Source organism: Pelodiscus sinensis, chromosome 19 (assembly GCF_052426305.1).
Source record: "Pelodiscus sinensis isolate ZL-2025 chromosome 19, ASM5242630v1, whole genome shotgun sequence".
Lineage (NCBI taxonomy): Eukaryota > Metazoa > Chordata > Testudines > Trionychidae > Pelodiscus > Pelodiscus sinensis.
Window position 1 is genome coordinate 24131057 of NC_143070.1, and position 26878 is coordinate 24157934.

Here is a 26878-nt window from a genome sequence, read left to right on the forward strand (position 1 = left end):
GCTCCAGCGCCAGGGCTTCGCTCAGACCGGGCGCTGCTTGGCCCCGCCCCCCCGGACAGAGGCTACTTCCGCTTCTCGGAGCCCGGGCCGGCTCGCAGGTGGGGCGGGGCTTTTGCAGCGCGTGGAGCGACCCGGGGGATTCCCTCCCTGCCGGGCTGGTGGTCCCGAGGTGGGCGGGGCCGGCGCGCGCTGCGGGGGCGGGGCCGAGAGATGCCCACGTGGGCCAGTCCCGGCTTCTGCCCAGCGCGTCTGGTGGGTGCCGGGGCGGCGCGCGGAGGGGGGCGGGGGATGCTCACCTGAGAGGCGGTGCCACTGCGGGCTCCTGCCCGGGCAATGCGCATGCGCAGCGGTTCTGGCGCAGCCCTGGCCCGTCTCTGCCCGCGCGCGGTGAGTGTCCCGAGGGGGACGCGGCTCCACGTGGACTCAGGTCTGGTGGGGGGAGGGGCGCCAGGTAAACTCTGCAACACCGAGAGCGAAGCCCCGGCGGGGGGGGGGGGGGTTAAAGCAGCTTCCCCAGTGCAAAGGCTGAGGGGAGGGGGCAGGTCAGGAGGCCATGTGGAGACACTGAGGAAAAGGGCAGGAGGGAGGTGCTGGGAGAAGGCTGGAAAGGAGGGGTGGGTGTGAGGAAGGTGGGGATGGAGCAAGGCATGTGTGAGGGCACAGGGGCATGAGGGTAATGGGGGCAGAGGGTGGTGAGGGGGTGGGCATCAGGGAAAAAGTGCAGGGCAGGAGGGTTAAAGCAGCTTCCCCAGTGGGGATGAGGCACGAGTCACAGAGTGGCCCTGGCCAGGGGCCTTTTTATTTGCTTCAACATTTATTTTAATCCCTTATTCACCTGGGAGGCGCTGGGCAGGCTCAGGAGGCTGCAGACCTCCCCCCCCCCCCCCCGCACTTCGCCCGGCCCACTCGAGTGTATGTTTGTGCTGCTACATTTGAAAGGTGTTTAAAATATAAAAAGGGAGCTAAAGACAGGACAGAGTCTCATCACTTTTCTCTTGTCTTATTCCCGGGACTCACAGAATTGCTCTCCTGTCTCTGCAGCCCATTTTCATTGTTTTCCTCTGTGCAAATGCAATGCCTTGTACTGTCACTACTCTGTGCAATGCAACTCAAAGTCCTGCTACTTTGAAACAAATGTAAGTAAAAATCAAAATAATCTTCTGTAAAACTACTTCAGTGAAAGTACAAAAGTATCCTATCTTCATTGTACTTAAGTATGCAAAAGTAAAAATTAGTTGCCCTATGGAACCCTATGCCTAACCACCTGAGTTCTTGCAGGTCACCACTAATACACAAATGCTATATAAACACTTATAATAATTCTATGTTATATGTACACCTATACTATATATTTTTCAATGATGGAATTTAATGATAGTCACTGCCTTCATTTATAAAGATGAAGAGGGACCAAATTAAATACAAGCAGATTACAGAAATGTAATTATTTTGTCCACATTCGCAGTGTTCATTTTTCCTTTGTAATGATTAATTTCCAAAATGTTTGTTCAACCATAGGAGCATCTTTTTTCAAATTGACTAGTCCTTGCTTGTCTATGAAAAAATGAGTCCATCACACGGAAGAATCTCTCACAGGCAGCTGATGGAGACCGAGGTCTGTTGGCTCTGGTGCACAGCTCCCTAATTCTAGAAAAAGAGTGCAGCAGCTCCATGGTCTCTCCTGAAGAAGTCAAATACCCATCAAGCTTCTTTGTAGTTTCATTTGTCTAAAATGACACACTTACCTTTTCTAATCCCATTTTCATGCGTGTTCCAAGTGGTCCTAATATTTGGCATCAAGATGTCCGTTGCTATTAGCTCCAGGTCCTCAATTATTTCACCAAAACATTTCTGAATGCTGCACTGGAATCTATCTACCAGTGGCCTCAAGAGGGCATCTTGTTCCTTTGCAGTTTTGAAACCATCAAGTATAATTTAAACTTAAAAAGCAACAAATGGTCTGGTAGCACTTTATAGACAACAAAACATATAGATGGGATTATGAGCTTTCATGGGCACAGCCCATTACTTCAGATGACCAGAGTTGTGAGTTTAGGCTGTACAGACCTATTTATTTTGGCTCTGCACAGCCTAAACTCAAAACTCCAGTCATCTGAAGATGTGAGCTGTGCCCATGAAACCTCGTGATACCACATATATGTTTTGTTAATCTATAAAGTGCTACCAGACTGTTAGTCTGTACTGCATAAAGTGAAAAAAACAAACTGCTACCCCCTGAAGTTGGTATAATTTACGCAGCATCCATTCCATTAGTGTGCTTATCTGTGCTTGGATAATATGTAGTGCTTTCACCAATGGGCCCATAACCATGGCATATTCTGCCAATAAAACCAGCTCTGCTAGATTCAGCCTATCGAACAGCCAATACGTAATGTTAATAAAAATACAGAAGAACATAAGAACGGCCGTACTAGGTCAGACCAAAGGTCCTTCTAGCCCAATATCCTGTCTACTGACAGTGGCCAGCACCAGGTGCCCCAGAGAGGGTGGACCGAAGACAATGATCAAGCCATTTGTTTCCTGCCATCTCTCTCCAGCCTCTGACAAACAGAGGCCAAGGACACCATTTTATCCCCTGGCTAATAGCCTTTTATGGACCTAACCTCCATGAAATTATCTAGCTTCTCTTTAAACTCTATTATAGTCCTAGCCTTCACAGCCTCCTCTGGCAAGGAGTTCCACAGGTTGACTACACGCTGTGTGAAGAAGAACTTTCTTTTATTAGTTTTAAACCTGCTACCCATTAATTTCATTTGGTGTCCTCTAGTTCTTCTATTTAGGGAACTAATAAATAACTTTTCTTTATCGGCCCTCTCCACACCACTCATGATTTTATAGACCTCTATCATATCCCCCTCAGTCTCCTCTTTTCTAAACTGAAAAGTCCCAGTCGCTTTAACCGCTCCTCATATGGGACCCGTTCCAAACCCCTAATCATTTTAGTTGCCCTTTTCTGAACCCTTTCCAAGGCCAAAATATCTTTTTGAGATGAGGAGACCACATCTGTACACAGTATTCAAGATGTGGGCGTACCATAGTTTTATACAGGGGGGCTGTGTCTACACTGGGCCACTTATTCCGGAAAATCAGCTGCTTTTCCGGAATAAGCTGCGAGCTGTCTACACTGGCCCTTGAATTTCCGGTAGTCTTTTCCGGAAAAGCGCTTCTACATTGGCCACAGACGCTTTTCCGGGAAAAGGGCTTTTCCGGAAAAGCAGCCTGCCAATGTAGACACTCCTTTTCCGGAAAAACTGAAAACGGAATAGTTGTAGAAATTCATGCCAGTCTAGACACAGCCGGGCAGTAAGATATTCTGGGTCTTATTTTCTATCCCTTTCCTAATAATTCCTAGCATCCTATTTGCCTTTTTGACCGCCGCTGCACACTGCGTGGAAGTTTTCAGAGAACTGTCCACGATAACTCCAAGATCCCTTTCCTGATTTGTCATAGCCAAATTAGCCCCCATCATACTGTACGTATAGTTGGGGTTATTTTTCCCAATGTGCATTACTTTACACTTATCCACATTAAATTTCATTTGCCATTTTGTTGCCCAATCACTCAGTTTGGTGAGATCTTCTTGGAGTCCCTCACAGTCTGTTTCTGTCTTGACTATCCTAAACAGTTTGGTATCATCCGCAAACTTTACTACCTCACTGCTTATCCCTTTCTCCAGATCATTTATGAATAAGTTGAAAAGGATTGGTCTGAGGACTCACCCTTGGAGGACACCACTAGTTACCCCTCTCCAATCTGAAAATTTACCATTTATTCCTACCCTTTGTTTCCTGTCTTTTAACCAGTTCTCAGTCCAAGAAAGGACCTTCCCTCTTATCCCATGGCCATGTAATTTACACAAGAGCCTTTGGTGAGGGACCTTGTCAAAGGCTTTCTGAAAATCCAAGTATACTATATCTACTGGATCCCCCTTATCCGCATGCTTGTTAACCCCTTCAAAGAACTGTAATAGATTAGTAAGACAGGATTTCCCTTTACAGAAACCATGTTGACTTTTGTCCAACAAATTATGTTCTTCTACATGCTTCACAATTTTATTCTTTACTATTGTTTCGACTAATTTGCCCCTTACTGAAGTTAGACTTACCGGTCTGTAATTGCCAGGATCGCCTCTAGAGCCCTTTTAAAATACTGGTGTCACGTTGGCTACCTTCAAGTCATTAGGTACGGAAGCCGATTTAAAGGATAGGTTACAAACCACGGATAATAGCTCAGCAATTTCCCATTTGAGTTCTTTTAGAACCCTTGGATGAATGCCATCCGGTCCCGGAGATTTGTTAACATTAAGTTTTTCTATTTGTTCCAAAACCTCCTCTAATGTCACTTCAATCTGGGACAGTTCCTCAGATTCATCACCCACAAAGGACGGTGCAGATTCGGGAATCTCCCCAACGTCCTCAGCCGTGAAGACTGAAGCAAAGAAATAATTTAGTTTCTCTGCAATGGCTTTATCGTCTTTGATTGCTCCTTTTATAGCTCTATCATCTACAGGGACCCACAGGTTTTTTAGCAGGCTTCCTGCTTCTAATGTACTTAAAAAACATTTTGTTATTTCTTTTTGAGTTTTTGGCTAGCTGTTCCTCAAAATCTTTTTTTGCTTTTCTTATTAAATTTTTACACTTGATTTGACAGTGTTTATGTTCCTTTCTATTTATCTCACTAGGATTGGACTTCCACTTCTTAAAAGATACCTTTTTGTCCCTCACTGCTTCTTTTACATGGTGGTTAAGCCACGGTGACACTGTTTTAGGTCTCTTGCTATGTTTTTTAATTTGGGGTATACATTTAAGTTGGGCCTCTATTAAGGTGTCTTTATAAAGTTTCAATGCAGCTTTCAGGGATTTGGCTCTAGTCACTGTGCCTTTTAATTTCTGTTTAACTAACCTCCTCATTTTTGTGTAATTCCCCTTTTTGAAATTAAATGCCAGGGTGCTGGACTGCTGAGGCGTTCTTCCCACCACAGGAATGTTGAATGTTATTATATTATGGTCACTATTCCCAAGCGGTCCTGTAACGGTTATTTCCTGGATCTGATCCTGCGCTCCGCTCAGGACTAAATCGAGAATTGCCTCTCCCCTTGGGGGTTCCTGTACCAGCTGCTCCAAGAAGCAGTCATTTAAGCCATTGAGAAATTTTATCTCTGGTTCTCTTCCTGAGGTGACATGTATCCAGTCAATATGGGGGTAATTAAAATCCCCCATTATTATAGAGTTCTCTAGTTTGGTAGCCTCTCTAATCTCCCTCAGCATTTCCATGTCCGTATCGCTGTCCTGGTCAGGTGGTCGATAATATATCCTACTGCTAATTTCTTATTATTGGAGCATGGAATTTCTACCCATAGCGATTATATGGAACATGTTGATTCACTTAATATTTTTATTTCATTTGATTCTACATTACCTTTCACATACAGTGCTACTCCGCCACCCACCCGGCCTGCTCTATCCTTTCTATATATTTTATATCCCGGTATGATTGTGTCCCACAGATTTTCCTCATTCCACCAGGTTTCAGTGATGCCTATTATGTCTATCTCCTCATTTAATACGAGGTACTCTAGTTCACCCATCTTATTAGTCAGACTCCTAGCATTTGTGTACAAGCACTTTAGAAATTTGCCACTGGTTATTTGTCTGCCCTTCCCTGATGCATTGGATTCCTTTGTATGCGGTTGTTTGTCAGCTCTGGCCAATGGTTTGCCCTCTCCCCTCCTCTCTTTCCGACTACAGCTTAGAGAATCTCTATCAACGGATTCTCCTCTAAGAGAAGTCTCTCTCCGATTTATGTGCATCTCCGCACCAATCGGCTTTCCCCCATCTCTTAGTTTAAAAACTGCTCTACGGCCTTATTAATGTTTAGTGCCAGCAGTCTGGTTCCACCCTGGTTTAGGTGGAGCCCATCCTTCCTGTATAGGCTCCCCGTCTCCCAAAAGTGTCCCCAGTTCCTAATAAATCTAAACCCCTCTTCCCTACACCATCGTCTCATCCATGCATTGAGACTCTGAAGCTCTGCCTGCCTACCTGGCCCTGCGCGTGGAACTGGAAGCATTTCCGAGAACGCCACCATTTTAACCAGGCAAGGTTCTGTGTGTCTGTAACTGCCTGGGAATTTTCATAGGTAGCTTAGTGCTTGTTTGGGGGCATGTCTGGGTCTCTGACATCTGTGGGGTTTTTACTTTCTTCATTTCCATCCAGCAACTGTGATTGGCTCCCTGTTGTGCAACCTGCTTAGGAAAAAAAAAAGAGCAGCTTAAACAGGCTACGCTGCTCCCTCTGCTCTGGAAACGAAACTAACCTGCAGGGCGGTGCCTGTGTTCGGAGGACCCATGGCTGCCGGGGATCTGTCTGGGAGCTTCCAGGAAGAGGTGACATGTCCTCTCTGTCTGGAGTATTTCACAGATCCAGTGTCTATTGAGTGTGGGCATAACTTCTGCCGGGCCTGCCTCAGCCGGTGCTGGGGAGAGTCGGAACCCAACTTCTCCTGCCCCCAATGCAGAGAGACCATCCCGCAGAGACACCTGCAGCCAAACTACCAGCTGGGGAACCTGGTGGAGCTGGTGAAACGCCTGCGGCTCCGGGCAGGGCCAGCGCCCGAGGGGCAGCCAGGGTGCGAGAAGCACCAGGAGGCTCTGAAGGTCTTCTGCCAGGAGGATCAAGCCCCCATCTGTGTGATCTCCAGAGAGTCCCAGGCTCACCGCACGCACATGGCTGTGCCCATCGAGGAAGCTGCCCAGGAGTGCAAGGTAAGGACCAGACTTAGAGGGGCAGTTTCTCTGCAGCGACAGAGCCTCCTGCATGTGTCTGACCTGCCCTGGGTAGAGCCAAGGGCCTGTCTGGGAACAGGACCCAGCCTCATGGAGCTGGGCCAGGCCCAGCAGTGCTGCGGGGCAGTTACCGTGGGCTGGAGAGGGGAGACCTGCACCCCCAGCCTCACTGCTCCGTGGTGTTGTTCTCGCTGGGCACAAGCCAGTGGCCCCAAGCAGCCCCCAGAGCCGCTGTCTGTGTTTGCAGGAGCAAATCCTGAGCCGCCTGCAGCGTCTGCGGGAGGAGAGAGACGCGCTCCAGGGCCTGGAATCCGACTGGGCCAAGGAGAGCGAGAGGCTCCTGGTAGGTGCCTGGCTCTGCCCAGCCGCTTTGCATGGGGGAGCAGTGACAGCAGCTGGCTGGTGTCTGGGTCAGTCAGAAGGTTAAAGGGTTTCCATGGTCGATGCAGGGACACAGCTCAGGGTCACTTCCACCTCTGGGGGGCGGCCTCTACTCACAGCTACCTGGTGTAAATCAGGAGAGGGACCCCACTGGGGTACAGGTCAGGCTCCTCTGTTACCCTGGCATTAGTTCCCACTAGGGTGAGTGACGTTCAGGTCAGACTCCTGAGGGTCCCTGGCATTAGTTCCCACTGGGGTTGGTGGGTTCACCCCAGGCTGGCTGGGAACAGCCTCTGGCTCTGCCTCTCTCCCGTGGGGGGCAGGAACGAGGCCTGTCAAACTGCTGTGTGCCCAGATGTGGCAGGGTCAGGCTGAGGGGAGATCTGTGCTGACCCCCGGGTGTGAGTGTCAGACACCCCAGGGATGCCAGCGGCTGGTTTGGGCCCCATTTCCCAAGGCCTGGGCTGCACGTCAGTCTGTTGGTGCCGTGACGGGGGTTGGGGTGATTTTTGGTGACACTTTTACCCTGGGATAAGCCCTGGGCCAGACCCAGCCGGCCTGGCAAAGACACAGAGTGAAACGCTCCCTGCAGCCCGGACAAGGCCCTGCCACTTCCCACGGCCCCGCTCACCTGCGTTCTGGCCCGGCCTGCTCTGCACCCCCAGAGGCAGACGGACGTGGAGCGACAGCTGGTGCGCTGGGAGTGCGAGCGGCTGCGGCAGTTCCTGGTGGAGCGAGAGCGCCTCCTGCTGACCCGGCTGGGAGAGCTGGACAAAGAGATTGGGAGGAGGAGGGAGGAACATACCACCCGTCTGGGCGAGGAGATTTCCCGGCTCAGCGCCCTGATCTCGGAGCTGGAGGAGAAGCATCGGCAGCCGGCGCTGGAATTGCTGCAGGTGAGACGGGGTCAGACGCGCCCAGAGCCCAGTGCGGGGAGGGGGTGCCCCTGAGTCACTGGGGGCTCACAGGGTAACTCCGTGCAGGGAGCAGGGCCCCAGGGCTGCAGAGATGCAGGAGTTTGGCCCATTGGGAAGGCTGGTGAAAAACTGGGCTTGGTCCCCCTGCAAAGCAGCTGGTGAGAAAGAGGCTTGGCTTCCCCTAGCACAGCCTTTTACTGGGTCTCCCACCTGGGGGAGCAACCTGTGGGACAGGGGAGCAGCATGACCCGTCTGGGCAGGGGGCTGGGCTGGGCCAGGCAATGGGCACTAACTTTCTACACTGTCTCCTTCCCCTCTAGGGTGTGAGAAGCGCCATGAGCAGGTACGTCCGGGCTCCATCTGCCCCTCACCCCCCATCATGCTGGGAGCAGGCTCAGAGTCCGACTGTGAACCCAGCCCCAGCCCCCCACCATGGGCATGTCTCGCCCTCTAAACCCTGCCCGCTCTGTACCCACTGCCTTGGGGCCACTGCCGCTGTGGGGGTGTGAGCCCCACAGCCTGTGACGGGGAAGCCTCTCTGGGACCTGGCTGGCTCAGGGGAATATTAATAGGGCTGAGGCTGGTCACCCCAAGGACCCAGCTGGGACCTAGCCCCAGCTTTGGTCTGGCCCATGGGGAAAGAGCCGAGTGTCCCAGACAAGGCCCTAGGGGGGCAGAACCCCCACCCCCTGGGGAGTGACGAGGCCCCTGGGGGCTGAGCGGAGAAGCTGAGGAGCAGCTGCACCCAGAGAACAGGTCCCTCTCTCAGCCCTGGGCCAGCCAGGCCCCGGTGGAGCACATGGGCCAGGCCGGGTGCTGCCCAGGCTGTTTTCTCTCTGGCTGGAGAGAGGCCCCAGGCTGGGCCCAGCAGGTTGTACCGGCAGGAAACTCCCTGGGCAGCCGAGGTCACTGGGTCCGGGGCCCAGCCTCCACCTGCTCCCCTGAATGACTTTAGGGTTACCAGATGGTTTTGACAAAAATACCAGACACGCTTGGTATCAGATGCGGGGAGGGGAACCAGCCACAGGGGGAGCGGGGCTGTCAGGGGTGATGGGGTGGGGGGGGGGAGGAACCAGCCAGTGGGGAGCAGGGCTGGCCAGGAGGAGGTTGGGGGGAGCAGGGCTAGGAGAGAAGACTGGGAGGAACCAGCCACTGGGGAGCAGGGCTGGTCAGGAGGGGGTCGAGGGGAGAGGGGCTGATCGGGGGGGCAGCCGGGACCAGCCGACTGGGAGCTGGGCTAGCCGGGAGTGGGTTGCGAGGAGTGGGGCTGGCTGGGGGGATAACCAGCCGGCGGGAAGTGGGGCTAGCCTGGGTGCACGCAGATCCCGGGGCACTGCCTGTCCCATGCATCATCCCAGTCCCGCTCCTTCCCCCTCCCCCGACATAGTTGTGTACTACCTGGCTTTTAGAATCATAGGACTGGAAGGGACCTCAAGAGGTCATCGAGTCCAGCCCCCCGCCCTCAAGGCAGGATCAAGCTCCTTCTACACCATCCCTGACAGATGTCTATCTAACCTGTTCTTAAATATCTCCAGAGAGGGAGATTCCACCACCTCCCTTGGCAATTTATTCCAATATTTGACCACCCTGACAGTTAGGAATTTTTTCCTAATGTCCAATCTAAACCTCCCCTGCTGCACTTTAAGCCCATTACTCCTTGTCCTGTCCTCAGTAACCAAGAGGAACAAATTTTCTCCTTCCTCCTTGTGACACCCTTTTAGATATTTGAAAACCGCTACCATGTCCCCCCTTAATCTTCTTTTTTCCAAACTAAACAAGCCCAGTTCATGACCTATGAAGCCAGGCTTCATAGGTCATGTTCTCTAAACCTTTAATCGTTCTTGTCGCTCTTTGTACCCTTTCCAATTTCTCCACATCTTTCTTGAAATGTGGCACCCAGAACTGGACACAGTACTCCAGCTGAGGCCTAACTAGTGCAGAGTAGAGTGGCAGAATGACTTCACGAGTTTTGCTTACAACACACCTGTTGATACAACCTAGAATCATATTTGCTTTTTTTGCAACAGCATCACACTGTTGACTCATATTCAACTTGTGGTCCACTATGACCCCTAGATCCCTTTCTGCCATGCTCCTTCCTAGACAGTCGCTTCCCATCTTGTATGTATGGAACTGATGGTTCCTTCCTAAGTGGAGCACTTTGCATTTCTCTATATTAAACCTCATCCTGTTTACCTCTGACCATTTCTCTAACTTGCTAAGGTCATTTTGAATTATGTCCCTATTCTCCAAAGAAGTTGCAACCCCACCCAGTTTGGTGTCATCTGCAAACTTAATAAGCGTACTCTCTATCCCAATATCTACATTATTGATGAAGATATTGAACAGTACGGGTCCCAAAACAGACCCTTAAGGAACTCCACTTGTTATCCCTTTCCAGCAGGATTTAGAACCGTTAACAACAACTCTCTGACTACGGTTATCCAGCCGATTATGCACCCACCTTATCATGGCCCTTTCTAAGTTATATTTGCCTAGTTTATCAATAAGAATATCATGTGAGACTGTATTAAATGCCTTACTAAAGTCTAGGGATATGACATCCACCGCTTCTTCCTTATCCACAAGGCTCGTTATCTTATCAAAGAAAGCTATCAGATTAGTTTGGCATGACTTGTTCTTCACAAACCCATGCTGGCTATTCCCTATCACTTTATTACCTTCCAAGTGTTTGCATATGATTTCCTTAATTACCTGCTCCATTATCTTCCCTGGGACAGATGTTAAACTGACCGGTCTATAGTTTCCTGGGTTGTTCTTATTTCCCTTTTTATAGATGGGCACAATATTTGCCCTTTTCCAGTCTTCTGGAGCTCCCGTCTGCCATGATTTTTCAAAGATCATAGCTAAAGGCTCAGATACCTCCTCTATCAGCTCCTTGAGTATCCTGGGACGCATTTCATCAGAACCTGGTGACTTGCTGACATCTAACTTTCCTAAGTGATTTTTAACTTGTTCTTTGTGTATCCTATCTTCTAAACTTACCCTCTCTCTGCTTGTATTCACTACGTTAGGCACACCTCCAGACTTCTCGGTGAAGACCAAAATAAAGAAGTCATTGAGCATCTCTGCCATTTCCAAGTTTCCTGTTACTGCTTCTCCCTCCTCACTAAGCAGTGGGCCTACCCTGTCCTTGGTCTTCCTCTTGCTTTTAATGTATTTATAAAAGGTCTTCTTGTTTCCCTTTATGCCTGTAGCTAGTTTGATCTCATTTTGTGCCTTTGCCTTTCTAATCTTGCCCCTGCATTCCCGTGTTGCTTGCCTATATTCATCCTTTGTTATTTGTCCTAGTTTCCATTTTTTGTAGGACTCCTTTTTTATTTTGAGATAATGCAAGATCTCCTTGTTAAGCCAAGCTGGTCTTTTGCCATATTTTCTATCTTTCCTACACAGCGGAATTGTTTGCTTTTGGGCCCTTAACAACGTCCCTTTGAAATACTTCCAACTCTCCTCAGTTGTTTTTCCCTTCAGTCTTGCTTCCCATGGGACCTTACCTACAAGTTCTCTGAGCTTATCAAAATCTGCCTTCCTGAAATCCATTACCTCAGTTGTGCTGGTCTCCCTTCTACCTTTCCTTAAGATCATGAACTCTATTATTTCATGATCACTGTCCCCTATACTGTCTTCCACTTTCAAGTTCTCATTTTAGACACACTCATGCTGTGTGAGTACACAACTACGTACTGATACTCATGGAAAATAAGGAAACTTACTTAGAAAATACTGGACATTTATGTGTCTGGTATTTTCTCAATTTGTTTTCCGAAGAGAAAGCTCAAATATTGGATTGTCTGGTTCAAAACCAGACACCTGGCAACCCTGTCTGGCTTTGAGGGGCCGAGGCAGGAGACCAATAACACCCTCGTGTCTCTGCAGGGGCGAGGAGGCGACGTCGCCGCATCCGGTGCCCAAGTGCCCGGAGCTGGAGCGGAGAATCCGGGACTTCCCAGGAGAGAACAGTCTCCAGGGGGCTGTGACGGGATTCCTGGGTACGGGGCGGCGCTGCTGGGGGCTCCTCTCTCACTGTCTGGGGGTGTGGGGAGGGGTGTGGAAAGGCCCAGCTGGGTCCCAGAGACCCCAGGGTCTGCTCCTGGGGGTGGTGGGTTCCTGAGCCCAGGGAAGTGGGGGGCTGAGCGGCAGGATCCCAGCGGGACACGAATGGCAGAGAACAGGCGCAGGGAGTGCAGGTGCCTCCCTGCGGTCGTCCCCTCCTGCTGCCAAGCAGAGTGTCCCCCAGCCCAGCCTGCGTGGGCCGAGGGGCAGGGGGAGGTTTCTGGGGATGCTGGGAGCTGGTTGCCATGGGAGACGTTTTCGCAGACTCAGGGCCTGAGTCCCAGATCCCTGGACGTTCCCGGAGCCTCCCTGGCTGACACCAGCCACACGCCTGGGCCTGGTGTCTGAACCCCTTGGGCCAGACACTCAGAGCTGGGCAGGTGCCCGGCAAGTCACACAGGGGCCTGGCGGGAGTTTCAGAAGCCCCAGAGCAGCATGGGCCCCTAACTCCCACTAGTGCTCATGGGAGTTGGGCCCTTCCCCTGTTCGGGTGCATGTGAAATCCCAGGGGCTGTGTGGCTGCAGGTGGAAATGTCTGAAAAGCTGGTTCTGGGGCCTTACTCCCCAGGGTCCCTCTGGCAGCGCAGGGCAGAGCTGGGCTGTGAGCCCTGGGCACTGCCCCCCCACTGACGGTTTTTCTCTTCCCTTCCAGGGGCGCTGGCTGCGGAGAGAGGTGAGGATCCTGGGGTGCTGCCCTAGGGCCGGGCACCACAGCTGCTGGGAGCCTGTTCCCCTGCCTAGAGCAGCCCCTGGGCTGGGCTGGGCAGGCGCCAGGGGTCGGTGCAGGGGGCAGTCCAGCCGGGGAGCATGGGACAGAGCAGCTGAGGGGAGTCGGAGACAGTGAAATCCTGCTCTGTGAGGAGCCGGGGGTGGCGGGAGAAGACGGGATGTCCCTGCTCCCGCTCCGGGGGGCTCTGCGATGGGAATTCTCACCTCTCTCTCTGCTTGTTCCAGGACTCAGGCGAGCCCAAGAATTCGCAGGTAACCGGCCTTGCCCTGGTGTCGGTGACTCCAGCTCTGGCTCCCTGCAGTCCCCCCTCCCCCATGCTGTACCAGTGCCCCAGGGCTGGGAGATGGCCAGGCTCTTGGGGGAACAATAACCCCAGACCCTCGGGCACACCCCTGTGCAGGGACCCCACAGGGAGGGGCTGGGAGCCAGGGGGCCTCTCACACCCTGCTGGGGAAGCCGGGCGCTGGAGCCCAGGGGAGGGGCTGGGGGATGTTATGGAGTCGGGTTGTGACTCCAGAGCTAAGGCCGGGAGACGCTTCCCACCTGAACCCTGCTCATCCCCCCTCGGCCTGGGACAGGAAGCGGCTTCCCCGGCGTGTCTGGACAGTGGGGCTGGTCCCAGGGGCAAATCCAGGGTCCAGGTCGGGGCCCCGTCTCCTGTTTAAACACCAGGGGTCTGTCTGCTAGGCCTGGGGTAGCAAGTGTCCAAGCCGGGGAGCACCGGGGCTCTAACCACACAAAGCAGGGGGGGTGGCTGTGTGCCCCAGGCAGAACAGATCTCTGGGCAGCTCAGCTCTGTGCACCTTCCCCCTGGGTCCTAAGGAAATCCCGGCTGGAACCTGCCCCTCCCTTCACCCCCCCTCTGTCCTCATGGTGTCTGCTCTTCTTGCCCCCATCACCTCCCTTCTGCTCCTCTCATCTGCCCCTCCCCTTCCCTCTCCCAGCATCAGCCTGTCCCCTCCCCCCATCCCCACTGACACCTTCCCACCCCTCCCCCGCTCCTCCTGCTCTTCCTCCTCCTTGTCTCCCCTTGGCCCTTGTTAGCCCTGGTGCCTGCCCCTCCCCCTGCCCCATTGCTGCCAGCCCATCTGCTCACCCTCCCCTGGGTACCTCTCTAGGCCCCTGGCACCCACCCTTCCCTCCCCTCCCCACCCACTGAGGATCAAACCTTCCCTCTTCCCCTCTCCCCCATCTGCCCTGGTGCCTTCTCCATCCCTGTTCCCCCGACATTTCTCTCTCCTTCCACTCTGCCTCTTGGTGCTTCCCCTTTGTCCTCCTGCCCCATCCCCCTCCCCTCAGCACAAGCCCCTTTCCTCTCCCCCATCCCCAGGGTGCCTGCCCCCTCCCCTTAGTTCTCCCCTGCCCCTCACCCTCTGCCCCCTGCACCCCTCACCCCCTCTGGCCCCTGGTATTAGCCCTCCTGGTCACGTCTCTGTCTCCTTGAGACCCCTCTCTGCTCTCACCTCTGTCAGAATCACAGAACTGGAAGGGACCTTGAGAGTCATCGAGTCTGGTCCCCTGCCCCAGGACCAAGCACTGTTGAGACCATCCCTGACAGGTGTGTGTCCAACCCGCTCTTACATATTTCCAGGGATGGAGACTCCACAAACCCCCAGACAATTTATTCCAGTGTCTCACCACCCGGTCAGGCAGGAAGCTTTTTCTAATGTCCAACCTAAACCTCCCTTGCTGCAGTTTAAGCCCATTGCTGCTTGTCCTGTCCTCAGAGGCCAAGGGGAACAATTTTTCTCCCTCCTCCTTGTGACACCCTTTTAGATACTTGAAAATCTCTCTCATGTCCCCCCTCAGTCTTCTCCTTTACAAACTAAACAAGCCCAATTCTTTCAGCCTTCCCTCTTCTCTCATGGTCTCTCGACCTTTCATTGTTCTTGTTGCTCTTCTCTGGACCTTCTCCAATTTCTCCATCTCTCCCCTGAAATGTGGGGCCCAGATCTGGACACACGACTCCGGCTGAGGCCTGATCAGCGCAGAGCAGAGCAGAAGGACGACTCCTCATGTCTCGCTCACAGCGCTCCTGGGAATCTGCCTCCCTGGTGCCTGCTCTTCCCTTTGCCCCTCGGCCTGCCTGGGGTCTCCTCCCTGGGCCCCCCTTTGGGTCCTGTGGTGTAGGCCCCACCCCATCTCTGCCGCACTGGTGCCCACATCTCCTCCCCCCTCTGCCTCCCTAGGGCCTGCCCTTCCCCACACCCCTCTGTCTGCGCCCCTCTGCCCTTTGGTGTCCACCCCTCCCTCTGCCTTCCTTGCATCTGCCCCTTCACCCAGCCCCCCAGGGGACTGCCCCTTCCCTCACCCCTCTGTCCCTTTGTGCCTGCTCCTCTTGCCCCACATTGGCACTATGGTGGCTTCCTCCCCTCTGCCCCATCATCTGCCCCTCCCCTTTACTCTCCCCACATGATCCTGCCCCTCCCCTCCCCTCACTGACAGCTTGCCACCCCTCCCCCACTCATCTATCCTGCCCTTTTCCTGCTCTCTTCCCTCACAGGAAGAGGGGCCCTGACCCTCCTCAGACAACCCCACCCTTGCACAGCAATTAACGGGGGGGGGGGGGCGGTTAATTTCCCCCTGACCTCAGGGACCCGCCCCCGGCCCTGACTCTGTGACTCTCTCCCCAGTGGATGTGACGCTGGATCCAGACATGTCTCATCCCAGCCTCATCCTGTCTGAGGATCGGAAACGTGTGAGACTCAGAGACATTAGCCAGGCTCTGTCCGACAACCTGGGGAGATTTAACTATTGTCCCTCTGTGCTGGGTGCCGAGGGATTCACGGGCGGGAGGCATTACTGGGAGGTGGAGGTGGGAGACAACACTATGTGGGACCTGGGGGTCTGCAGGGAATCTGTGAGCAGGAAGAGGAAGATCATACTCTCTTCTGAGGATGGATACTGGGTCGTGTGGCGGAGGGACGGGAGATACAATGCCGGCACCTCCCCCTCTACCCTCCTCCATGTGAGCACCAGGCCCAGCCGGGTGGGGATTTTCCTGGACTACGAGGCGGGCAAGGTCTCGTTTTACAATGTGACTGACGGGTCCCATCTCTTCACCTTCACTGACACCTTCTCCGGGACGCTCCGCCCCTATTTCTACACTGATTACGACGAGACTCCCCTGACCATCTGCCTGGTGCCGGCCCAGGCCGGAGGGAATCCCTGCCCCTGACAGTGACCCCGTGGCAGCCACTGGCCCCTCCCAGCTCTGCGGCTCTTCCCTCAGGGGCAGGGCCGGTTACTGCAGGTACCTGGATGTTTTGTGCCAACCAGTCACTGCCCCTTTCCCTTTGCAACCGGAGCCAGGCTGGGTGAATGGGACCCTCTGGCTGGAAGGAGTCCAGGCTGCTTTTCCCCCTGCCCTGGGTTTGCTCCACCCCAGCACAGAGTGAGGCTGGTAAGAAACGTGGCCAGACAGCGGGTGGGGTTTGCTGCCCTCGTCGTGCCTTTTCCCTTGCCCCAGGGGGAGCAGATGGTGGGGGAGAAAAAAGGGGAGTTTTCTACTGCTGTGAAATGTCAGTGTCAAATATGAATGAAAAACATCTTCTAATTTAGAAACTGTTGTCATTGTAACAAGGTGCCCACACAGCTACCTTTGCCTTTACAGTTCAACAGCTTTTTATTAAAAGTCTATTTTTAGAAATGGAATGATTGACCTTTATTCTTCCCTCATGTCGATATTGACATTTGACGGGTTTACAGTTGTGTACATCCTTGGCATGTCAGCTTCGGCACTTCAAGAAATCCAAAACATTTTTCTGAACCCAATTAAATAATGAATTTGGTAACAGTGACAATGCCCATGTGTCATAACCAGCGCAGTGACACATGTATGTGGCTGCTCCTTCGCTTGCTTGCCTTGACCGGCTCTCTCTAGAAAGCAGGGCTCGTACACCCCGTCCTACACTGCACCTTTGAACATTCATAAGTGGAAAAAAAACCACAGAATGAATTAACCAATCTTATTAGATCCACGCGATTTTGTACCGTTCTGTGAACTTCTGGCTGCTTTAATTCATGTGATTTTCAACTATCTAGCTACGGATCACTGGTAATTGAGACATGGCCCCTCCTTGCCTGCGCCTGCATCAATTAACACCACACAGCCCCCAGCCTCACATCCTGTCTTCCTCATCATAGAAATCTCTGCTGCAATAGCCTCTTTTTAGTTTATTTTTCTATACAAATATTATTCAGCCAGTGTCCACTGTTGATTTCAGAGCAGTGTCAGGCTCATCATGTCCTTGGTTTTAAAAACACAACACATGTAGTTTGGTAAAGAAACAGAGAATGAATCCTTTTACCGAGTCATCACAAATTAACTTAATTGTATTAAAGATGCTGGTGTTGGGGTCACTGGGCATGATCCTAGGTATCTCGGAGGAGTGGAAGATCAAAAGAATTGATGAAGCGCCCCCGCTCTAGGCCCAAGCACTCTAAAAGCACTCCCCTTCCCTCCTACAGCTGTAATGGCAGTTTCAGTGTCCCCTTCGGCTTCAGCACCCCCACTATATAAGGAACAGGTGCCTCAGGTCCCAGAGGTTGCCCCCTCTGTGGGATTCTACCCACTGATTACCGAGACTGTGGTAGCCCGTCAAGGAGCCGAGGGGCACCAGGACACTACTATGCAAGTTTACACCCATGTGCCTTTTAACCCAGTGGACCTAGCAGCCTTTAAAGTACAGGCTGGGGAATTCTCCATGAACCCAAGCCGGTTTATCTCAGTGTTCAAGGGGTGTCTGGCTAGCCACAAGCCTGACTGGGATGACTGTAATATCCTCATGAGGACCCTATTGTCTGAGGTGGAGCGGAATCAGGTTATAGCCACAGCAAGGGAGGAGGCACAGCGGAGACATGAAGGGATCCACAAAACCTCCCTGAGCCTGCAGACATGGTTCCCCTAGCAGATCCTAGGTGGAATCCTAATGACCCCTTGCAGTACACCCGTCTCACCTCTTACAAGGAGTTGCTTTTACATGGTGTCCGGCACTCGGCTATCCGACATAACAACTGGGCAAAACCATATGAGTTAATACAGGAACCAAAGGAAAGTCCGGTTGCCTTTTTGCAGCGGATTCGGGATGCCATCCGGCAAAATACTAACGCAAATCCCGATGACCAGGCAACTGAGGCAATTATAAAGGGGATCTTTACCAGCCGTGCAGCCCCTGATATTAAAAGGAAATTACAGAAAAAGGAGGACTTAATGGGCATGTCCATGGCACAGATTCTGGAAACTGCAAATAGGGCTTATTCCCTGAGAGGGAGAAAAGGAAAAGAAGCAAGTGAAAATGATGGTAGCTGCAGTACAGGCTGGTGCTAGGGGAAGGTTACAGGAAAGAGGACGGGGCCGTGGACGCGGGCATCCTGGCCTGCAGGGAAGACGTCTGGGTTGCAACCAGTGTGCCTTGTGTCAAAAGGAGGGACGCTGGAAAAATGAATGCCCCGAAAGAGAATGTGCCCCCATGATGGCAGCAGAGACTCATGAATAGGGGTGTCAGGGGAAACGGATCATCCTGCCCCCGGAACCCCGAGTAAAAATGAGGGTGGGAAATTCGGAAATAGATTTTTTAGTGGACTCTGGGGTGGCACGAACCGCCGTAAACCAACCCCGTCAGCTGCCCGTGGCGGACCCCTCACTGTGGTGGGTGCCACAGGAAAAGGAGCCCAGTGTCCAGTGTATGCCCCAGCAGAATGCGCTCTGGGAAACAGAACTATAACTCACAAGCTGGTCTATCTCCCCGAGTGCCCAACGCCGCTGCTAGGACGGGACCACCCTGCATTTCACCCAGGATGAAATAACTCTTACCTTACCCACCGAGAATGCCTGGATAATGACTCTGGCAGCTGAGCCCTCTGCCGTGCAAGCCCCTGAGTGGAGCCAGTGGGAGGATCAGTATGGTCATCAGGGGTCCCGGGAAAGGCCACACACCAAACCCCTGTCAGCGTTCAGCTCCTCCCAGGCAAAAGCCCGGTGCGGATCAAACAGTATCCGATTAAGAGGGAAGCCAGAGAAGGGTTGCAGGAGACTATAGACCGGTTCTTAAGCTACGGTACACTTCGGGAATGTCAGTCAGCCTGGAACACCCCATCTTGCCTGTCCAGAAGCCGGATGGCACATATTGACTAGTCCAGGACTTAAGGGCGGATAATGAACGGGTTAAGACGCTGCACCCCCTTGTCCCAAACCCGTACACACTGTTGGACTCCATAGGAGGACAGTATACTCACTTTTCGGTTCTCGATTTGAAAGATGCTTTCTTCACGATTCCGGTTGATGCTCCATCTCAGGAGATTTTCGCTTTCGAGTGGGAAGACACAAAAAGGGTTAAGAAACAGCTTTGCTGGACAGTGTTGGCCCAGGGATTTAAAAATTCCCCCACCCTTTTTGGTCAGGCCCTGGCCAGAGACCTGGCCGAGTGGGACAATGAGGACAAGGTACTCCTTCTGCAATATGTAGATGACGTGTTAATTGCCGCTGTGGGCCTAACCCCCTGCCTTAAAGCCACCGTGAGCCTCCTGAACTTTATTGGACTCCGAGGATATCGGGTAGCGCGGAGTAAGGTTCAAATCGCCCTCCCAGAAGTACGGTACCTGGGGTTCCACATACGGCAAAGGGAGCGCCAGCTTTCAAATGAAAAAAAAGGGAGTGCTTACTCAGTTATTAGGCACCTGGACACGTCCCGTGGCCTACTTTTCCAAACAACTCGATCAAGTAGCCAAGGGCTGGCTGGCATGTTTACGGGCGGTTGCAGCAACAGCCTTAGTACTTGAAGAAGCCGAGAAGCTGACGTTGGGGGGGGGGGGGGTCATGCAAGTGTATACTCCCCATATGGTCCAAGCCCTGCTGGATGCTAAGGGTGGTCTTTGGCTCACCCAGGCTCGGGTAGCTCGGTATCAGGCTAAGCTTTTAGAGAACCCCGAAGTGACCTTGCTAACTTGTCCCTCCCTTAACCCAGCCACTCTTTTACCGGAGACAGAGCAGCAGGAGCACAACTGCTTGGAGATAATAGATGCCCAATACTCCAGCCATCCGGACTTAAAGGATCAACTGCTCCCTAATGCGGATTGTGAGTGGTACACTGATGATAGTAGTGTTGTGGTAGACGGGCAAAGGAGGTCAGGCTACACTGTCGTGACCATCCACGATACCGTGGAAGCCAAGGGTTTGCCTGCTTGGACATCTGCCCAGCTTGCTGAACTGGTAGCCCTGACCCGTGCGCTCGAACTGTCAGAGGGAAAACGGGTCAACATCTTTACCGACTCCAGATATGCTTTTGGAGTACTACATGCTCATGCTGGTCTGTGGAAACAGAGGGGCATGCTGACAGTCCAAGGCTGCCCGGTCAAGCATGGGGCCCACATTCTTCGGCTCCTGGAAGCAGTGCAACTCCCCTCGGCAATAGCGGTGGTACACTGCAAGGCTCATCAGAGGGACGACCAAGACGTGGCAAAGGGAAATGCCTGGGCTGATAGGGAAGCCAAGCGTGTTGCCAAGCGTGCTGCCACCCTGCAACCACTGGAAGCAGAGAACGCCTATATGCAGGCCCTCATCCCATCCGTGGGGGAGCTCCCGACCCCTCAGTACTCACCTGAAGAAAGAAACCTGGCCGCCAAGCTCAGGCTCCGGGAAAAGGAGGGATGGCTCCACTCCACAGAAGGAAAGATCCTCCTATAGAAGGACCTAATCTGACCAGTGCTGCAGAGACTACATCAAACCACTCACGCCGGCAAAGAGGCTCTAACCCATCTTATGAATAAATACTTCTTAACCTCTGAACTTCGGCCCCAAGCATCTCAGATACAGGCCAACTGTCTGGTCTGTCAAAAGAACAACCCCTCGACCAGGATTTTCAGTACCACCAGCTACTCTGGAACCCACCCCAGGCCCGGGATTGGTATGGCAGATAGATTTCACTGAGCTCCCACGGACTCAAGGGTTCAAATACCTCCTCGTCCTGGTGGATCGATTTAGTGGATGGCCTGAAGCCTTCCTGTGCCGTAACTGTACAGCCAAGACTGTGGCTCTCAAGTTTGTCAAGGAACTCATCCCCCGCTTCAGGCTGCCCCAGTGGATGGAATCTGACAACGGAACCCACTTTACATCCAAGGTTGTCCACCACATAGCAGCCGCCCTACAAATCCCGTGGAAGCTCCACACGCCATGGCGACCGCAGGCCAGTGGAGCGGTGGAACACACAAATCAGACGCTTAAGCGTCACCTCTTGAAAATCTGTCAAGAAGCCTCCCTACAGTGGCCTGATGCTTTGCCCATGGTTTTGCTCCGCATCCGCGCTCTCCCAAAGGGTAGATTAGGGCTTAGCTGCTTCGAAATTATGTTTGGAAGGGCATGGCCTATGAATGGGACACCAGCTCTGGCAGGGGAGTGGGAACTGGGATACAGCATTTTATCTCAGTATATGTGCTCTCTGTCTGCTGCTCTCTCTTCTCTTCACAGATACACCAAAGACTCACAGCCTCTTCCGCTGAATGCCCCTGTCCACTGCTTGTAGCCAGGAGACTCCGTGCTCGTTCGTACCTGGAAGGACGAGCCTCTCCGGGAGAAGTGGAAGGGACCCCACACCGTCCTGCTGGTTTCCCACACGGCAGCAAAGGTTGAGGGACACAAAAACTGGATTCATCACTCGCATCTGAAAGTAGTGCCCACATCGCCGCCAGCAGAACAGTGAACCGTCCAGCCCGCCAGAGCATCATCCACTGACGCTCTGGGACTTAAGTTGTTGTTTAAAAAGCGCTGAGGGGTTAGGGGTTCTGTTGGGAACATAGCTGCCCTGTCCAGTAGACTCACCATGGGTTCTAATGCAGAGTTTGCCCTACTAATACTTTTGGCCACAGGTGCCAGTCTCTTGTTGTCTCCCGTGTCGCCCTCCACGCATGCAGGATGGAGAAGGGCCTCTGCAAACTTGGCTACTAACACATATGAAGCCCTAAAGGTTGCCTTCGCCTGCGAATTTAATCTCTCCAACTGCTGGGTGTGTTCTCAAATCCCTCACCATGCAGCAGGGTTACCTTGGAGAGCGGTTCCCCTCTCATAAATGACCCCAGTTCCTTAGCACTTAATCAGCTTTTGTCCTCAGAATATGAGAAAACTCAGACAAAAGTTTGTTGAGTATTCTCAAAGGAGGGAGCTGTTGGGGTCACTGGGCATGATCCTAGGTAAATCGGAGGAGTGGAAGATCAAAAGAATCGACGAAGCGCCCCCGCTCGAGGCCCAAGCACCCTAAAAGCACCCCCCCCCTTCCCCTCCCCTGGCATAACTTTTCTCTGGCTCGCTAATAGCTGGGAACAGCAAGACAGACCTTGAGGTTGCCTAGTTACTATCAGTGGTATAGAAGAAGAATTCAGATGTGTCTCTGTAGAGGGGAGGAGTGTGGGAATCTTGCTACAGTTCACTATTTTCCTGCAAGTAAACAACCTGGGTATATAAGGAGGAAAAAACTGCTTACGTTGGGGTGCTTGATCTGAGATGTCTAGTCTCCTAGCACCTATTTGAGTGTTCAGATAAACTTTTTTTGCTTCTCCACACCGGTGTGTTTATTGGAGCACGCACACCGGGCACCGAACCCAGCTGTTGCCTCCCTCGGGCACTCTGTGCTGGCAACATTAACATTTATAAAAGATGAACAAATCTTTTGAACAAATCTTTCAAAAATTTGGACATAGCCCTTGGTCTGGTCAAGTGTTAGCTGATGTCCATACAATTTCAGACCTAGAAGACAAATTGGCTAACTACTTATGGATATATAAACCCTCAACTCCAATGGAAAAGGAAGCAGCTGCAGTTTGGCTTCTATGGAAAACCTGTAATGAGGTGTTCCTCAAATTGACTGAATATAAGAATGCAAATATGAAACTGCAAAATTTAAAAGCCTCTGCTGCAGAAGTGGAGAGGTAGAAATGCATGTCCCTCAGTACCCAGACACAGTTCGATTCCCTTAAGGAAGGGTACTGAGAGTTAAAGCAACTCACAGATTTTTCAGGAATATGCTTAAGAAAAAGGACCAGGAGATATGGGGCTTAGTGAACAAGGCCACCCTCCTTGCTAAACTGGTAATGGGACAAAGCCTGAGTTTGTGGAAAGGAGCCACTTTCCATTTCGTAAGAAATACAGGATCAGACCCAGACAGCAGGCAGGTAAAAGATAGATTGAAGGCCTTGTGGTGGAACTGAGAAAAAGCAGTAAGTACAGGTATTGGAAATCTAAATCCTTAAAACAATACTTACAAGAGTAATATCTGAAACAAGGCCAGTTTTCATTAAGAGATAAGAAAGTGTTTTAAGAAAAAGAAAACCCACAGAGAATGTAACTCTACAGAGAATGGAAGGAATCGAGCAGTTGTGAAAATGCTAAAATGGTATAGGAAAAAAAAAAGTGGTTTCTTTGCAGCCATTCTGAAGGAAAAATGGGCCCTTTTCCAAAAGAATGTCTGTAAATAATCCAGGCAAATTTGACTCAAATCCATACATTTGATTACAGATACTGCTAAAAGAACTTTATGGGGGTTTCTATTGGAATTTAACTACCCCAGTGAATAAAAGGGAATGTAACCATTGTACACCTATGTAGAAATAGGGTAAAAAAAGGTTCAGAGAGAATGTATGTGTATCTGTGTGTAAATAGATATATAATGTAAATAAGTGAGGTTTTCAAGGTCCAGTAATCTTGTTTCGTAGGTTAGTGAACTGTTTAATAGGCTTAAAACAAATTGGTTTGGTTTATTTTCAGTAAGACCATTTCAGTCCAAGTTGTTTAATGAAAGTACAGGAAAACTCTGTGAGCATAAAAGAAAGAATTACACCCTATGCAAAATGTAATATGGCTAAGTAATGTTATAAAATAAGATTGCACATTTTTCTGTGACATGCCATGTATATGGCAGAAGGGGTAAAAACTGCAAACAAATCAAAATCCTGTGAAGGCTCCAGGAGCCACAACAGGTTGTACTTTCCTTTTCAGGTTGCTGTGTGAGAGAGCAGGACTTAAAAGTAAAAACTCAAAACTGTAAATCTTTGGCAAAAGTTATTGTGTCCCTTTTTAAGACAAAGCTACAGACAGCTTTGAATCTAAAAGCAAGCCAGAAAGTGTTCTGTGGTGCAAATGCCCTAGCTGGCAGCACAAAGAAGCTTTGCAGGTAATAGCTAAGTTTGATCAGCAAACTACCTGAGATTAGAAAGTTCAAATTGAAGCCCTCCAGAAAGAAAGGTGGGAAAAAGGAGTCTAACCTAAAACTGAAAATCTAAAAATCTCAAGATCTAAAAACAAGCAAGAAAAAGGAGTTATGTTTGTACAATGTTAAACATGAAAACAGATTCAAAAGGAGGTCTGTATAAGCAAAGATTTAAAGATGCTATTAACAAACTGGTCTAAAAGATAAGTGGTCTAAAGGAATGCTTTTAGAAAAATGGTCATTGGAGACACAACTCACACTGAAAATCCTCCAGAATTACAGTAAAAATGCTTCTTGGCTATTCTCTATGCATAAACTTAACCCAGCAGAAACTTGCTAACCTAGTCTGCTGTAGAAGAAGAAAACTGAAGTACACCTCCTGAATTTGATGATTACACAGTGGAGTAATTCACCCAAAAGAAGGGGTAGAAACCATTGAAACCTGTTTTGCCTACAAAACAAAAATATTTAACTATAGGTCTGTGTCTAGATTGCATCCCTTTTCCATAAAAGGGATGCAAATTAGACACAGAGCAATTGCAAATGAAGCGGGGATTTAAATCTTCCCCACTTCATTTGCATAAATATGGCTGCCGCTTTTTTCCGGCTCGGGGGTTTTCCGGCAAAAAGCGCCAGTCTAGACAGGGATCTTTCAGAAAATAAAGCCTTTTCCGAAAGATCCTTTATTCCTGATTTTAAGAGGAATAAGGGATCTTTTGGAAAAGGCTTTATTTTCCAAAAGATCCCTGTCTAGACTGGCGCTTTTTGCCGGCAAAGCCCCGAGCCGGAAAAAAGCGGCAGCCATGTTTATGCCAATGAAGTGGGGAAGATTTAAATCCCCACTTCATTTGCAATTGAGCTGTGTCTAATTTGCATCCCTTTTACGGAAAATGGGTGCAATCTAGACACAGCCTAGGAGTAATTGTAAGCAAAGAGGAATGAAAGCATATTTGAAAAGAGAAAGTATGTAAATAATAATGTGCCACCCCCAAAGGGGTAGAAGTATGTTCTTTTTTTTGTCTTTCAGAAAATCAGGACAAGCTGGTACCAGCTGAACCCCCTACAACACCATGGATGTATTGTTGCAACAAAGATTGTTTTGTTTTGTGTTTGTCTAATGTCTGTCTGTCTTCCTAGCTAGTATACTGTGTTAAAAAAAATTATACTGCATTAGGCAGGAAAGGTTTAATAAGCATTATGCATTTTGAGTGTATTTACAAAAACCAGTATCATAAAAGGGTAGAGGCTAAGGAATTTGAATCTTGCTAATTGGAAAAAGTGGTAAAGGTTCATTTAAAAGAAAAACTATGCATGGAGCACAAGGTTTATCTATTGATAAAAAACTTGAAGGAATAAACATAAAGTACAAGGTTAATTTACTAAACAAAAAGGATAGATATGTGAAAACATCGTGTCAAAAAAAATCAGTGTTAATTGGAATGTTTAAATCAACTTTCAGCCTGTAAGGCCAGCTGAATGCACCTGGATGTTGCATACAATTGGAAGTTTAAGGCCATTGTAACCCCATCCCTGACTGTAAGGGGCAGTACACTGCCAGTATTTCCCCCTCTGACAATTATGCTATTGTTAGCAGGGAGTTTATGGCATAGATACTGGAGGCATTTCTTTAAATTCCCTGTGCAGCGATGTATATGATGTAACTACATTTTACACATAAGGGTTGGTCACTCACTTGGACTTCCATCTTATTGCAAAATATTGTTTATTAAAAGAGTTGTTGGATAAAGAGAATATTTGTTGAATTGCAACCACAAACTCAAATTGCTTCTCAGTATATCGCCATTAATTAGTTATATAAAGTGTGACCCACTCAAGAATTGTTCTTGAGGGTTAAAAGGGGGACAATGTGGATAAATCCCTGTAATATTATATTTTGTATTAAGATCTTGTCCTTTTAGATATATCTCTGTTAAGTGTTCTTATAGAATCTCTGGAACATTTCTCCTATAACTTTGTATTAAGATATATAGATCTTGTAAGAAAAAATGTCTTTTGAGCCCTCCCCTTTCCTTGATTGCCCTGTTGACATGAATGAGCTGTGAAGGGAGAATGAAAGGTGAGCATCTCCAGCAGCAGTTGCAAGGGTGGAGAAGGTCTGGGAGCCAGATCCAAGACAATACCTGTGCAGTGAGCTCATTAAGACGACTGGACATACAGACCCCTTGGGAGTCCAGCAGCAAGTGCCTGCCCTTGGAAGAACTCTCTTTGAAGCAGCATTAAGAAAGGCCAGTTGATGACTAATTGGCTGCATGAGAGGGATAAATAGGAAGCATCTTGCAGAGGGACCCCGGGTTTTCATCTTGTCAACATGGGAGCATCGATCCAGATCGGCAGAAGCCCGGCTCCACCACCTCCCCCATCTAATTCACCTGCCCAGTGCAATTAGAGGGAACAACTTTTGGTAACAACAAGATGGAGAGAGAGAGAGAGAGAGAGAGAGAGAGAGAGTGTGTGTGTGTGTGTGATGTATCATATGCATATAATAAGTACTGATTATTCTATGTGATCAATAAATGTGGCGCGTTGCCTTATCCCTCTGAAAAAGATCCTGAGTACTTCTTTTAAGTACAACAACCCCCCCGGCTGCTGTCACTGCTCCCCCGTGCAAAGTGGCTGGGCAGAGCCAGGCACCTACCAGGAGCCTCTTGCTCTCCTTGGCCCAGTCAGATTCCAGGCCCCGGAGCGTGTCTCTCTCCTCCCACAGACGCTGCAGGCGGCTCAGGATTTGTTCCTGCAAACACAGACAGCGGCGCTGGGA

The 26878-nt window shown here is 50.5% G+C and overlaps 2 protein-coding genes across 4 annotated transcripts in view; one reads left to right on the forward strand and one right to left on the reverse strand.

The window, feature by feature from the left end:
• LOC142821620 (zinc finger protein RFP-like) overlaps positions 1-26878 on the reverse strand; it is a 244336-nt gene that overhangs the window by 201126 nt on the left and 16332 nt on the right. The gene's annotated exons all lie outside the window — the stretch shown is intronic.
• Positions 163-16224, forward strand: LOC149522286 (zinc finger protein RFP-like). Of its 3 annotated transcripts, none has more exons than XM_089771117.1 (10): positions 163-252; positions 1020-1136; positions 6535-6781; positions 7050-7145; positions 7849-8079; positions 8421-8443; positions 11998-12110; positions 12827-12847; positions 13129-13155; positions 15538-16224. In XM_089771117.1, exons 2-10 carry the CDS (start codon positions 1075-1077, stop codon positions 16080-16082), a joined length of 1365 nt encoding a protein of 454 aa, XP_089627243.1. In that variant the 5' UTR covers positions 163-252; positions 1020-1074; the 3' UTR covers positions 16083-16224. The 3 variants fall into 3 exon arrangements, with proteins under 3 accessions (XP_089627243.1, XP_089627244.1, XP_089627242.1); XM_089771118.1 differs by lacking the exon at positions 163-252 and adding an exon at positions 295-387; XM_089771116.1 differs by lacking the exon at positions 163-252 and having other exon boundaries at positions 721-1136; positions 6234-6781.

Coding starts and splice junctions, on each gene's coding strand:
- LOC149522286 (XM_089771116.1), top strand. CDS start 6,365: ATGGCTGCCGGGGATCTGTCTGGGAGCTTCCAGGAAGAGGTGACATGT. Junction 7,146..7,848: donor AGGAGAGCGAGAGGCTCCTG/GTAGGTGCCTGG, acceptor CTGCACCCCCAG/AGGCAGACGGACGTGGAGCG. Junction 13,156..15,537: donor GCGAGCCCAAGAATTCGCAG/GTAACCGGCCTT, acceptor CTCTCTCCCCAG/TGGATGTGACGCTGGATCCA.